This window comes from Zeus faber, assembly GCF_960531495.2.
Source record: "Zeus faber genome assembly, chromosome: 3".
Taxonomy (NCBI): Eukaryota; Metazoa; Chordata; class Actinopteri; order Zeiformes; family Zeidae; genus Zeus; species Zeus faber.
The window spans coordinates 19,803,417-19,818,283 of record NC_137190.1 but is presented as its reverse complement, the minus strand read 5'-3'; the positions used below and the strand labels follow the sequence as shown (position 1 = coordinate 19,818,283).

Genomic DNA, 14,867 nt, shown 5'->3' with positions numbered 1-14,867 from the left:
TTCACTTTGTTCAGCAACCCATGATGCAAAATTTTACACAACAGCTTACAGTCACTTTAGAAAGGAACAGAAAAAGAGATCATGATAATTTAAAAACAAGAAAATGAATAGAATCAGTCCTTGCTTAAGAAAGAAATCCATGTGATATTTGGAATGCACTGTTCTTTACAAACGTTATAGATCATTGGCTTTTAAACATTGGTCTGTTCAAAAAGAAAAAAAAAATCAGCAAACTGTCCTTTGGAACATATATTCACAGTCTTCAAAGTTCCGTTTTTGCAACAAGAAAAAAAAAAAAGGGAACAAAAAAAAAAAGAAAAAGGAAAAAGGTGTCGCAGAGGCAGGAAATTGGTTTATTGTTTGTTTTAGTTAAAGCTTCGCCAAAAGCAAAAATGAGCATGCATCTAGTTCTTTTTTTTTCTTTCAAAATTCTACATTAGCAGCAAAACATATGTCCTCGAAGACCAGACCTTAGACATTTTTCTTAAAAAAATGGACTTTTGAGTGTGACAGAAAAGTCGAAACAAAGATCAATAACCTTTATCTTACAAACTGCAATGGCTCTGTAACGGTGCTACTCCACAATGCAAGGACGAGGGCCCTTTTTGGTTTTTGGTATTCTTGGTATTTACGTAAAAAAGCCACCTGTTTCGCTTGCAACCAAGCAACAACGGCAACTCTGATGCGTACTCCTTAATCTTCTAAAACTTTGTTTCCTTTTCCTCTAAAAACAGCAACAAATTCTCAAGTATAAAGAAGCCTCTTTTCTCATCTTTATGCACCAATGGTGAAAGTGTTTAGTCTTTGGATTTTCTTTTTGTTTTTAAAGCGTGAGAATTATTATTATTATTTTCTTTTTTCATTTTCATTCATGATGGCAACAGAAAAGTCTCAATGAAAACAAACCCAGAAAAGACTGTAGCCACACTACGTGAAGAACAAAAAGACCTGCTTTGTAGTGTCTCGGGAGCAGTCGCTTTCTCCGTATCTACAAAACCGTAGGAGTGAAGATAAGTGCGAAAAAAGAACAATTCGAGTGAGAAATAGGAGTCAGACAGTGATAAGTGCACAAAGATAAAAAAAAAAAAAAAAAAAAAAAAAGTATAAAAATGAACACTTCACCCAGGATCTTTTTCTTAATGGTCATTATCATTACCAACCGTACAAGAGAAGTAAAATAACTTTCAAAGAAAGGATCCTGCCTTGTCAAAGAGGGGCATTCGGGTGAACATTTGCCAAGAAGCTGAGACTAAGACAGAAATAAAGTTTAGATAAGTTACCTGTCCATTATCTAGTCTATTGGAATGACCAAGACAACATCAAATGAAGCGTCTTAAAGTTGGACGATACAAAAGCTAAATGTACACAAAGTTTTTTTTTTTTTTCAATCTACCATACTGTTAAATTCAGTTCCAATGCAACAATCTACTTAACACCAAAAATGTTCATATCTATTATAAATACAGAAAGTTTTTTTTTTTTTTTTTAATCACCAAAAATCTTTTTATCGCCCATCACGTCTGCAATGCTCTCCGTGTCTCTGTAAAATGGGATTGCTAATTTTTCCCCTTTAAAGCACAAATGTTCAAATCAGACAATCGACGACCCTTTTTGAATGCCCAGAAACTATGTTTTAGTTAGAATTTCATTCTTTTTAAAACTTTCTGTTGTTAACTAAAATTCTGAAAGAAAAAAATGTTTATCTCCTGTCAGAAAGAAAAAGGTGTAAAACATGGATTTCTGTAACAGAAAAAACACCTGTGAGCTGTTGACCTGAGAATAAAATAGACATTACATTATTTTTTTTTTTTTACTTTTGCAAGCCATTGGTATCTGAATGCTTAAATAGCAAGAACAACTGAAAGACTATTCTCCCATACAGTACATACTGGCTTTTTGTGACTGTGCTATTTAAGAAGAAATCATTACAAAACAAAGGGACAGCTTATTGTCTTCTATTTTGTCAAAAAGGTTTTGTGGCCATTCAGCAACTTCAAGGCAGTCCATTGCCATACAGTACAGCTTTTCTCTGTCATTACCCAAAACATAATTGCAGTGATCTATTCTAATATATTATTAGCATGTATTTCCGTTGGAAAAAAAAAGAAAAAAAAAAAGAAAAAAGAAAACCAGCATGTTGATATGGGAAAACAATCCACTAACATTTAAATTTTTGGTTACAAGCTTTGGAATTGCAGTTAGTCTTTACACATCTTTTTTTTTCTGAAATTGGTTTGTATACTTTTTAAATGTATTTTTAACATTGCTGCTTTTTGTATTTTTTTTCTTATTTGTGGTTTTTTTTGTCTTTTATGTTTTTTAAATATTGTCCATCACTGAAAGCTCTTTTACAATCTGATGGAGTCTGTTCCTACACTAGCAAGATTACTACTACAACTACTACTGTCTTTGACACAGCTAGGCTGCTGCGGCTCCTCCGCCGTCCTACCCAGCCTGTCTGCTGACTTCTGACTGCTGTCAGAGTCAGACTCGTCGGTAAAGACGTCTGTTGGTATCGAGGTCTGAACTCCTGAGGTGCTCAATGAACTTGAGGTAACCGTTGAAGGTGAGGACACTGAAGGGAAGGAGGAGGAAGTAGAGGAGGGAGTGGCATTGGGCTTCCCAGCTAAAGCTCTGGAGAAAGGGGCCTGGGACCAGGGTTTGCCGGCAGCTGTGGTGCTGAGTGGTGTCGTAGAAGAGGAACACAGGGAAGAAGAAACAGCGGAGGATGGCATGGTGGATGATGATGTTGGCGGGGTAGAGGGGCTGCTGATGGGATGCGTGGCAGACTGCGAGGTAGATGTGGTGTTAGGACTGGGGAAGCAGGCTGAAGAGTGAGGTAATAAACTAGTAGCGTGCTCTTTGGCATTTCTGGCTGACCGCTTGATTGTTCTGTGTTTGTGCAATGCCGACTCCAGGTGTTGTCTGAGTGCTTTCTCCCCATCCAACGTGGTGTCACAAGCCAGGCAGTCATAGAGACTTCCAGCCCCCGCACTTACGCCACTGGGGACACGCAGCAACATCTCTTGCAGGTTAGCTACAGACTGACCGAAAAAACAGATTGATTTAAGGTGGGTTAGGGCTGCTTCTTCCTTTGTGAACACTGCTTGACACTTACGGCATGCCAGCTTGAACTGCACCTTGGGGACGATGTACTGGTCTATGAGGGGGTCCACAGCTTTGCCATCCATCTCATTCTTCTCAGAGGGGAGTTTATTGTGAAAGGAGACAGAGATTTCACGATGGGCGTTGCCTTTTTGCTCCTCTGTTTTGACTGGATCTTTGGCAGATTCTTTGCGATCCCCCGAAGGTTGGGGGGCAACTGGGGTTTGGCTCGCTTTGGGTTGCTGGATTTGCTGAAGCTGCCGCTGCTGCTGCTGTAGTGCCTCCTGTAAGCTCTGCTGATATTGCTGGTAATGCTGCAGAAGGGACCCCGGGGAAAGGCCCATCAATGCTTGTGACAATGTTGGGTTGTAAGGGAAGAGACTTTCCATACCATACATTGGCTGTAGGTAGCCCCCTTGAAGAGCGCCGGGTATTTGAGGGGCATAATATGGGGAAAAGCCAGGCATGAAGTAGGGCAGGAACTGGCTTGTTAGAAGAGCTGTGGGGTCGGATGCCAACGCAGCTTGCAGGGCCTGAAGCTGGGCTGGGTCTACCACATATTCCATACCAGGTGTAGGCATAGATGTGGCAGGCACAGCTGTGTCTGGCTTCTCCTTCTTGGCGCTGGCAGCAGAGGTGGAAGGGGCAGGGGTGCTTCCCGTTGAAGATGGGGTTGGAAGCTTTTCTGCCTTTTCCTTGGGCTTCTCCTTTTCTCGTATTCTCTCAGCATCACGCTCTTTGGGGGGTTCAGGTCGTGAGCCTGATTGGGTAGTTGAGGAAGTGGATGTGGAGGTTGAAATGGGGCTTGAATGAGGGACTGTTGTGCTGGTCTGCGCTGGACTTGATGAGGCCAAGGAGGATGAGGAGGAAGGTTTGTTAGGTAATCCAGATGTGGGGAGACTAGGTGAGGGAACACTGGCACCAGGCATGTTCAGGAGGTTTGGAGGTTTTGGAGGAGTTAAAGCTGAAAAGATACATAAAAAGGTTAAATATATGCCATTATCTAAAGTCAAGGTGAATAAGGTGTAAAATTAACTTTTATTATTGACAGTAAGTCAATAGTAAACTACATACACTAATAAATAATGAACTTGCACATTAACAAACACTTTCCGGATTTGACGATTAATGACAAATGTACTTTTTCTACGTTACTTGTATAGTCTATCTGTGTCTATCGGAAAAATGCTGTTATTTGGTCAACACAAAAAGAGAGACTTTCCTATGTAAAAATGTTCGTACAACCACAGTATTTTTGAGGCATTTTAGCTTTTAACTTACAGTACCAGTAAAGCAAGAAAATAAATCATATTTAACCATCGGCATTTGCTTTTTAAGATTTTGGTGAATATTAGTGCATTGGAAGCCAAAATAAGACATACCTGAATTTGATGAGTTAAAGCTTGGAAGAGAGGGGCTTCCAACCCCAGGCAAAAGGACAGGGGGGATCCCTTGTAGATTTGAATAAGCAGACGGTAGGTTCAGAGCCTGCATTGCGGGATTATCAAACATCCCCTGCTGCATGGCTTGTTGCTGTGCCAGTCCCAAGACTTCATTGGCCTTCTTGATCCGGTCCATCTCTTGTTGTGCCATAAGTTGGCGGACTGTGGCAGGGTCGAAGTATTCTTTCTCCTTATCTAGCTGGCTCCCTATGGTATCCTTCACCTTCGAGATGTGTTGCTGGGAGAAAATATGGTCACGAACAGAGAGTCGAGCACTGTACTTCACGCCACATAATGTGCATTCAGTCTTGGGCCCCTCATAAGATGTGTGATTTATTCCAAAGTGTTTGGCCATGCTGAGCTTCGCCTTTTTCTCCTTGGCTCGAGCATTTTGAAACCACACCTGTACCACCCTCTTTGGAAGGCCAATGTCATTGCCAAGTACCTCACATTCAAGCATAGTGGGTGTCCTGTAGTCGTTAAAACAGGACTTCAGTGCTTTCAGCTGCAGGTTTGTCATCTGAGTTCGGAAGCGCTTTTGCCCGGGACGGTCTCCACTGTCAATGCTCCTGCTGCCTGAAGCTCCTGGGCTTGGTGAGCAAGGGTCAGCTAAGCTTGAGGTCTCGCTGTAGTCAATGATGTGTTCATTTTCATAGTCCTTAGCATAATAGCTTGTTGCAGGGCTTACTAACCCTGAGGACATCTGGTCATCATTTTCAAGGGAGGGGGCTGTGCCCCCAGACTTCGACATGCAATCGCCACTATTTTGCCCATGCTTTGCATCTGCACTGTCATTTTCAGCATTAGCTTCATCACCAGTAGTTGTATCTGTGATGGCTGTGTTCACAGAAGAACAGTCATCGTTGTCTAGTTTACTCTGATCAAAGTTTAGATTTACAGAAGACATGGTTGGGCTTTCAAAGTCTTCCATTCCCTCAACTTTGATGGATGAAGGGCTCAGCAGGCCCCTTGGAGACAAATCCATGGTTTTACTCACTGGTGAAAGGGAAGAGCTTTGACCATCATTGTTATTTGCTGCAAGTTGAGAGTAACTTGAAATATCTAGATGATCCATTTTCAATTGCATCCCCTCTTGATCAGGTAGCATACCAGATAGAGTAAGATTGTAGCCAGCTCGTTTTGCCTCATGCCAGTGACGGGAGCGAATGTGTGCCTCAAGGGCAGTTTTTGCTTTGAATAGAGCGCGACAAAAGGGACACCTACGATGGGCCTGAGCTGGCCCGACTGCTCTAAACTGTCCTTTCCTCTCCCTGGCTCTGGTATTTTGGAACCAGACTTGCACAACTCTCTTTTTAAGTCCTACTTCATGAGCTATGTGGTCAAGCATCTTACGTGTAGGGTTGGAATCCAATAGATACTTTTGATAGAGGATCTCTAGCTGCTCAGGTGTAATCGTGGTTCGAAGACGCTTATCTCTTTGTGGCTCTTCTCCACTGTTGTTGCTGTCATTCTCTCCGGGACTTGTGCCAGCTTTCTCCTCCAACTTCCTCTTCAGGGAGTTCATGGTGGAGGTTGGGGTAGATGGAGAGGTAGCAGAGCTGCTTGGAATTTGTGGCATTGCCCCAGATAGTAGCTGGCTGGCCAAGAGAGGATTGCTTGGATCAAATAGCATGAAAGGCATGTCCATTGGGCGGTCTAAGAATTGAGGGTGGATAAATTGATTTTGCACAGAGAGGAAATGTAATTGCTGGTGTTCCTGCCAGTGCTCAAAGGAGGGGAAGCCAACCTTGCACTGCTCACATTGGTAAGGGATCATCTGCTGTGCCAGTTGTTGGGTGGCGGATGACAGATGCGGGTTAAGACTCATGTGAGAGCTTTGAGAGGTTGCCTGGCTTGTCTGGGATGATGAGGGGCCACATTGCTGCTGTTGTTGAGAGAAGGAAGATGAATGCTTGATGGCCTTAGGAATCGTTTGGCTCTTTTCCTCTCGCTGAGGCCTATGGTGTTGTGTCTCCGATTGGGGCTGATGAACAATTTCTTGCTTAATAGAAGTTTGATTTTCCCTTGGGTCTGCAGACATCTCGGGTAGTTGTTTAGGCTTCTCGTCATAGGGGTTTGAGGTGTTGGCTGGGGATGCCTCCTCCTTCTCTGTAGATGTGAGGCTTGAGAAGGCTGAAGTAGAGGGGGGCAGGGGGCAGAGGCTTGAGGAGGAGGGCATTGGGGTGTGACAAGAGGACCCTGAAGGGGTATAGTATTCATGTGAAAGATCCATTGAGTCCTCATTTTGGCTATCATATTGCCCGTCCTCATCTTCATCTTTGTAACAGAGCTTTTTTTGATGTTTAATCAGGTCAAATATTCGCTGAAAAACCAGGCTACACTTCTTGCACTGGTAATTCAAGTTGGTGGTGCGAATATAACGATCGTTTGACAACTCACGCCTCTCACCATCTTTAGCCCCATCACCCTGGTTTTCATAATTCTTTCTTGCCTTCTGACGAGCATTTTGAAACCAAACAACAATAACACGAGTAGGGAGGCTGAGGAGGTTGGAGAGCTGTTCAAACTCATCGTCTTTTGGATAAGCATTGGCATCAAAGAAGTCTTGAAGCACTCTTAGCTGGTAGTCAGTAAACCTAGTTCTTGATGATCTCTTACTTCCATAGCATTCCTGCTTCTGTGGCTCAGGGGAAGGGGGCTTGGAGTCAATTTTGGTTTCTTCGAGAGTAGTTATTGGGGGATTGTTGAAATTATAAGGCGAGTCTTTATTGCGCTGGCGCTCTTTAAATAAGGTGTTTCTGAACCAGTGCTTGATCACCTTTTGAGGAAGCCCTGATTTGTCTGCCATTTCTTTAATTTGATCCTCATTTGGGGAGTTATTGATATCAAAATATTGTCGCAGGACTCTAAGCTGGTCATCTGTGATTCGTGTCCGAGGCCTCTTGTTCTGCTGTTGCTGTAGCATGGCTGGTGTGAGCTGTTGTTGATAGAGCTGAGCCAGTTCTGAAGCCAGGCCGGACTCAACAGATGGCAACTGAGGAGGCATTTGAGAAGGCAAAGATTGAAGAGACATTGACTGCATCATAATTGGTGAAAAGAGCGGCAGCTCCATAGGCATGGAAATTTGTGCCATGGATACTTGAGGCTGTGGGGGAGGTATAGTTGGAGGTGTAAGAGAGGCAGCAGAGACAGGGATATTTGGTGTGGATGCTCTCTGCGGTGGAGGTGGAGGTGGGGGAGGAGGTGGAGGAGGTGGTGGAGGAGCAGGTGCAGCTTCTGGTGTAGGGGGTCTCAGTGGATAGAGCTTATCATATTGCTCTCTGTATTCTTTTGCAAATCTCTCAAGGGATCGGAATGGAAAGAATGCCTGGTGAATATGCTCCTGGTGACTCTTTAGAATCAGAATGTTTGAAAACAGTTTCCCACAGGCTTCGCATTCTAGTTTATCTAATCCTTCGATGGGGTCCACGACTCTTGTTATCCCGCCTGCACCACTCGGTCCTGTATTTCCAGTCCCAGGTGGCTTTTTCTGAGCTTTTTGCTTGTTCTCATTGTATTGAATCACTAACTCAAATCCAAAATTCTCAAGTAGGGCTTTAGTAGCGTTTCCACGTGCATCTGAAGCAATTCTTGGTGGTGGTAAGCCAGGATCGTGGTTTGCATTTACTGACGTTTGGGGTACATCCTTTTTTTCTTTTGACCTGTACTCCGTAGATTCTTTATTGGCATGGTCATCAGTTCTTTCACTAGTTTCTTTATCTCGGTGCAATTCCCTTTCTTTCTCATTGTGGATAGAAGAATGGTTCTGCTTTTTTTCAGCTTGCTGGAGAAGAGCATTCTGTTGTAGTAGAGCCATTGAGCCCTGGGCCTGCGAGTGGGACTGCTGCTGCTGCTGCTGTTGCTGCTGCTGCTGATGCTGCTGCTGTTGATGCTGCTGCTGAAGGTGGTGATGCATTAGCTGCTGCTGCAGGCAGCTTTGCTGAGCCTGCTGGGCTGAGTTCTTTAAGTCTTCCAGTAGAGACGATGTGGATGAGCCTGCCAGGCCAAGTGCTGAGCTACTGATGCTGATCTCAGGATTAAGCTGGAATTCTGCTCCAGGGATGTAGAAAGGGAAGAGCAACTGCTGCTGCTGCAGAGGGAGAAGAGCATCAGCTGTCATTGGGAAGTGCTGCAAGAGTGCTGGATTAAAGAGCTGTGACTGTATAAGAGCAGCCTGCTGTTGGAGTTCTTGCTGAAGCTGGGCCTGAGCTTGGGCTTGAGCTTGTGCCAACTGCTGCTGCTGCTGCTGAAGCTGCTGTTGTTGACCCCTAGCAGACAGCATGTCTGCAAACTTCTTCTTCTTTACATCATGGTTCTCAGATGGGGAGGAACGGCAGCTTACTGTGGAATTCCCCAGGCTTTCAATATTGTGAGAATGACTCATGTGGTTGCTTCCAAGAATGCTCTGGGTAGTATGAGATCCAGACGAGCTGTGGTTGCTTGAGCTTGTAGTTGAGTTGGTGGCTGGGCTTGGACTAGGTGTGGAAGTGCTGATAGAGGATCCAGTGGCACTCAAACCACTGCCAGTTCCAGAGCTAGTGCTCCCTCCCGCTGCTTCAAGTTTGGCAGCCCGAGCCTTGGTCTGGTGTAGGACAGAGCGCATGTGTATCTCTAGAGTAGAACTCTGGCTGTAAGCCACATTGCAAGTGCTGCACTTGAATGGCTTGTTGTCAGGGCTGCTGGTGGGTTCAGGTTGACCAGTTGTGGACTCCTGAAGAGCCCTCTTCACTTTGTGAAGGTGTGAGACAGAGTTATAATGAACTAGAAGAATATTCTTCTGAGTGAATGACTCTTTGCATACAGTGCACTTAAAAGGGCGAGATGGATCCAAGAATTTTTCCATAGTAAAGTTGGGGCCCTTTCTGAATGGCAGGGCTCGTTTAGGTTCAGACCCAGAATCCTCCTGCAATGATCCAGAGTCACTACCTGTTGGGCTTTGTTTTTCCTCTGTGTCACTTTCCTCTCCATCTTTGTCATCTTCTCCCAGGCTCACATGCTCTTCGCCGAGGGACGGGTCACCCATGAACATAAGGTCTCCATTCATCAATAAGCCGCCATAGAGCTGCTGGATATCAGATTCACTCAGCTCCAGGTGGCTGGTCTCCAAATGTTTCTTCAAGGCCTGCAATGTTCTGAAACTGCGCTGGCAGAGGCAGCACATGGTGGCTGCCCTAATAACATGGTATTGCGAATGGAGCTGCAACTTTTCCACAGTCTTGAAAGCCAGGCTGCACTGGTTACAACGGTACTTGTAAACATGTCGATCTGAAACGGGCAATTGGGGCCTTTTATTGTGAATCTCGTTGAAGTGCAACTGAAGGGAGTTGGATGACTTGAAGACTTGGTTACAGCCTTTCTTCCAACATAGGAATCCTGTGGCATCATCCCTTCCTGACTGTTGATCATCCAAAGGCGATTTGCGTGCTTCAGTTATTTCTGTAGGTAATGCTCCCTTTTCTGGCTCGGCTTCTGATGCATCTGTAAACGAATAAATAATAGAAATTAAGTAACTTGTGATTTCAACATATTTTCACTATTCACTATACACCTTTTCACTATTCAACTACTATTCTAAAAAAAAAAGTTATTATATTTATATATCTTTATCTCATTCAAACGCATTAATATATATTTTTTTATCAAGTTTTTATTTTTTTAACATGTTATTTCAAAGTTCTAAAAATCTATTTAAATAAATTAACTATAAACTCAACCACCATAAAACAATACTTGTATTATCCTTATCATCTATATAATGTTGTTCATCATGTTTTTGATTAATTGTATTAATCTATTCTATTCCTATTTTTTGGGGGGGGTTCAATTAGATTAATTTTATAAATGTGAAGTGCTAACCAGTTTGTTTCTTCGTGTCCTCAGAGTTGGAGTTGGCGGTGGCCGGCAGGGTGCTTTGGGTCTCTCTGTCCGGGCCAGGTACAGGTATGAACATGCTTGCTGGCAGTACTTCGGTTGCTGTGACCTGGAAAAAGCACAAGGCATAAGCCAGTTTAATATTAATGGCATTAATGGCGAATAAAAAGACCAAGTTTGAGGGCTTAAGCAGGTGTATAGATTTATAAACAGTAAATGTATATACCTGTTTAAGGTGTGTATACATTTACAAACATTAAAGGACTCTTGCACTTCGATCAAAAAGTCCATAATTATAACTTTTTATGTGATTCACTCCAACACATATGCATACAGAACCACACACAATAAAGAAAATTCAGACGTATATATTACTATTATTTTTGCATATATCTTACTTTGTCTGGAATTTGCACTTTAATTATTGCTGGTGTTTTGTCATTTGCCTGGTAAGTTCGGCTGCTGCCAATTAGTGAGATGGAAGGCTGAGCCCACCTTGGCCAACTTAAAAGGTTATTAGAGGGCTTAATTAAATAATTCATCCATATAAATAGGCCAATCCATTTCAATGGAAAGTGCCCGAATCCAAGTGATGACTTTCATCTCATGAACGACAATTTGAGACAAAAACAAAGGAATTATGTTTCCTGTCAAATAAATGACAAATGATCAGAATAAGGGCATCAGAAGCACTCTTACAAAAAAACAAAAGGATGATACAATCAAATGAATGATACAAAGCCTTACTGTGAATTTCAAATGAAAGAAAAAAAATATTAATATTGTTTTTATACTGTTCTAATTGGAACATTTCAAGGACCAATGAATATAGATTTTTTTTTTTTTTTAAATATGGAGAAGCGTCTTGCGTCTGTCTGCCCTCAAAAGGTTGAAGTCAATCATGCATGAATGACAGGAACCTCCTTTTATCCTTGCCACTAGGCCTCGTTTTACCAGCCTCGTTTTTACCCCCAAAAGATGACAATTCATCAAATTCTCTCATTAACAGGCCCCCTATTTAACAATAATCATCGGCTGAGATTGGAAGAGTCTAGGAGATGAGGCCCTGTCTGTTTCACCTTCCTTCAATTAACTTCCCAAACAGAATAATCAGCCTCACTCCCCACGCTGCATTTCAATTCACCCCAACCCACTGTTTTGCCTCTTCCTGGGTCTACTTTTCACATTGTTCTCCATCCATAACCTTAAACCCTTTTACCGTTCTCTTGTCAGGTTGTTTGGGTGGAAAAAAAAAAACATACTTAAATCCATTACACGTTATTTATCCCAGTGTGTTTAAATATAGACCAACCAATACTAGTTGAACCGGCTTCATAGTGAGCGTCGTCGAAAAAAACCTTCTTTAAAGCAAAATCACACAGGGTTAGATCTTTGAGGCTTGGACGCATCCAATTCGACAGGATGGGGATAGGGCTGACCGTAGCCTGTCATATTGACTGTATGTCAGCTCTAAAGAGGGTCTTGTTCTACATAATTCCTCTCGGCCAACCGCGGGCTCGGGGGTTAAGTGGAAGTACAAACACTTTCTCCTCCATCACTGTACCAATAGTATTGTAATCAGAAATCCGCCCCGAAAAATAAATAAGTACATACATAAATAAATAAAAACGTTGGACACTTTGGGTTCTAAGTGGAAAAAAAAAAAATTGTGAAAATAAATAAATGCAACCCGCACGGAAAAGTAAAACAAAAAAAACGGTAGTGATTTACATTACAAAGTAGACTGTTTCTCGACAACTGCTTCATTAGGCGATGAGAGGAAGGAGCAGAGAGTATCCCAAGGTCACTTTTAATTTGAACCGCCTAATTGGCAAACATAGTTCAAAATGGCTATCATCTAGCCAGACTACGAATTAATGAAGCACAATTATTTTCATTATCCCTATCTCAGACGGACAGAAAATGAGACATAGAATGGAGGGAGTGCAGGAAGAGAGGGAGAAGGACAGACAGAGTCTCTCTTTCTCTCTCTCTGTCTCTGAGAGAGAGTGAGAGAAAGAGAGAGAGAGAGAGAGAGAGAGAGAGAGAGAGAGAGAGAGAGAGAGAGAGAGAGACGAGGCGTAGGTAAATGAAAAGTGAGAGCGAGTGAGTGCATCTTTATGCACGGTCTGCAAGAAATAAAAGTCACCTATTTCAGAATTCATTAGGCTCCGATACCAGACACGCGAAAAGGATAAAGTATCTTTCCATCTGCATTCAGCGGTTAGAGGGGGAAAAAAAAAAGAGGTGCCGGCTTTAATGTGTTTTATATTACCTCTGTTCTATGCTGTGCTCCTCATAGTGGGTCAGTGCATTACAATGTCTATAAAATAAATAAATATTGCAGTCCTCCATGCTAATGCGCGTGCCATTTACTTTTTAGCTGCAGAGTAAAGACGGAAGCGAAGGATTTACTGACTGCGGGGATGGACAATAGAACGGAGCATAGGCTGCGCTTCATTCAGCGCTCCTTTACAATCTGTTTGTTCAGCATTCACCTGAGATTCCACGGAGATTTGGACAGACTCATAGAGAACAATATCCCCGCTGTTGATTGCAATGAGGACCGTCTGCGTCTGAATTTCTTTAAGACGTTCCTCATAAAAAGCCGTTGTTTTGAATAGCGCGGAGGTGATCTGAATGAGTCTGTGTTCCGCGATGCGGAACACAGTCGGAACGGGCGCTCAGGCGGCGAAGGCTCATTTCGGGTAGAGAGAAAAACAGAATTATCTCCGTCCCCGAATATTATCATAAGAAAGTCGGGAAAAACAGCTCAGCCATTCACGGGCACGTCGCGACAATGGAAACGGAGGACAATACCGTGTGATCAGAGCCTGAAAACAGGGCTCCTTCGTAGACTCGCAATGAGGTAATGGTATGGCCTTCAGCAACTTCACAATCTAACGGCACTCTTTGTGTTTGGATCGGGGCTCATATGTCATTATTTTAGCGGATGTGAGACAGGAGGGAGGATCTTTATTACATTATTATTATTATGCCTGGCAGCCGAACTTTGGCTGAGTAGGAGGTAATGAGTAATCTTGCTCGCATGGCAGAAGCCTCCTATTGGTCCCTGACCTGCCCCGCTAACGCTGCATGCATAGACATACACTGCTCTAATACAGCGCGGAGGGAAAGAGAAATAAAAAATGCTTATCAAAATTGGAATTGAAAACCACAAAACCGGGGCCTTTGGCTTCAGTTAAGAAGAAGGTGATGGGGGAAGAAGGTGGTGGAAATAAAAGCATGATGGGACATATGATGAGGCTCAGTTAATAAGAGATAATGTGCAGCCGGCCGGTCATTGTTGTAGAATAACCCCCGACAGGTTGATCGGGAGGATCACAAGGGGGTTGTTTTGTGATAATTATCCTGATTATTACACGGTTATTTCCTTAATTAAAGAATACTTTGAGACAGGCAACTGATTTGAATTTACTAGTATAGTATGCCTAGTTTTATAACTAGCATTCCTAGTTTTATAACTAGTATGCCTAGTTGTATGACTAGTATGCCTTGTTTTATAACTACTATGCATAGTTTTATCCCTAGTATGCCTAGTTTTATCACTTGTATTCCAAATGTTATAACTAACAGCCTAGTTTTAACACTAGTATTCCTAGTTTTATAACTAGTATGCCTAATTGTATCACTAGTATGCCTGGTTTTACAACTACAATGCCTAGTTTTATCACCACTATGCCTGGTTTTATAACTAGTATACCTTGTTTTATCACCAGTATGCCTAGTTTTATAACTAGTATGTCTAGTTTTATCACCAGTATGCCTGGATTTATAACTAGTATGCCTAGTTGTATCACTAGTATGCCTAGTTTTAGCACTAGTATGCCTAGTTTTATCACTAGTATGCCTAGTTGTATCACTAGTATGCCTAGTTGTATCACTAGTATGCCTAGTTTTAGCACTAGTATGCCTAGTTTTATCACTAGTATGCCTAGTTGTATCACTGGTATGCCTAGTTTAATCACTAGTATTATTCGTTTTATTACTAGTATGCCTAGTTTTATAACTAGTATGCCTAGTTGTATCACTGGTATGCCTAGTTTTATCACTAGTATTATTAGTTTTATAACTGGTATACCTAGTTTTATAACTAGTATTCCCAGAACTGCGCCTAGCTAACCTAGCTAACACAGCAACAACGTAAAACTATCTTCCCGACAAAAAAACCTCGCCCTGCGTGTGACTAAACGATATACTGTTATTTAATGTGAAATTGCACATATCCACACTCACAAAACGTCAAGATGACGTAAACACAGGTAGAGAAGTAGTTGCCCGTGACAAGGGTCATTATTAACGGACAGCAGCCATGATGAAGAGATAACTGACCGCCGGTTGCCACAACTGACAGATAGCGGCAATCAGAATCCAGTATCCAAATCTAGTATTCCACAGAGCCGTGAAGTAAAAAAGTCATTTTCATAA

The 14,867-nt window shown here is 42.5% G+C and overlaps 1 protein-coding gene across 1 annotated transcript in view; it reads right to left on the bottom strand.

Moving 5' to 3' along the window:
- Window positions 1-470: 470 nt before the first annotated feature.
- Window positions 471-14,867, bottom strand: part of zfhx3b (zinc finger homeobox 3b) — a 146,426-nt gene continuing 132,029 nt past the window's right edge. Inside the window, exons 9-11 of the mRNA XM_079997369.1 lie at window positions 10,404-10,527; window positions 4,488-10,025; window positions 471-4,069 (exon numbers count right to left, since the gene is read on the bottom strand). Coding sequence (XP_079853495.1) covers window positions 2,349-4,069; window positions 4,488-10,025; window positions 10,404-10,527 — 7,383 coding nt within the window. The 3' untranslated portion in view covers window positions 471-2,348. The remainder of the gene's footprint in view (window positions 4,070-4,487; window positions 10,026-10,403; window positions 10,528-14,867) is intronic.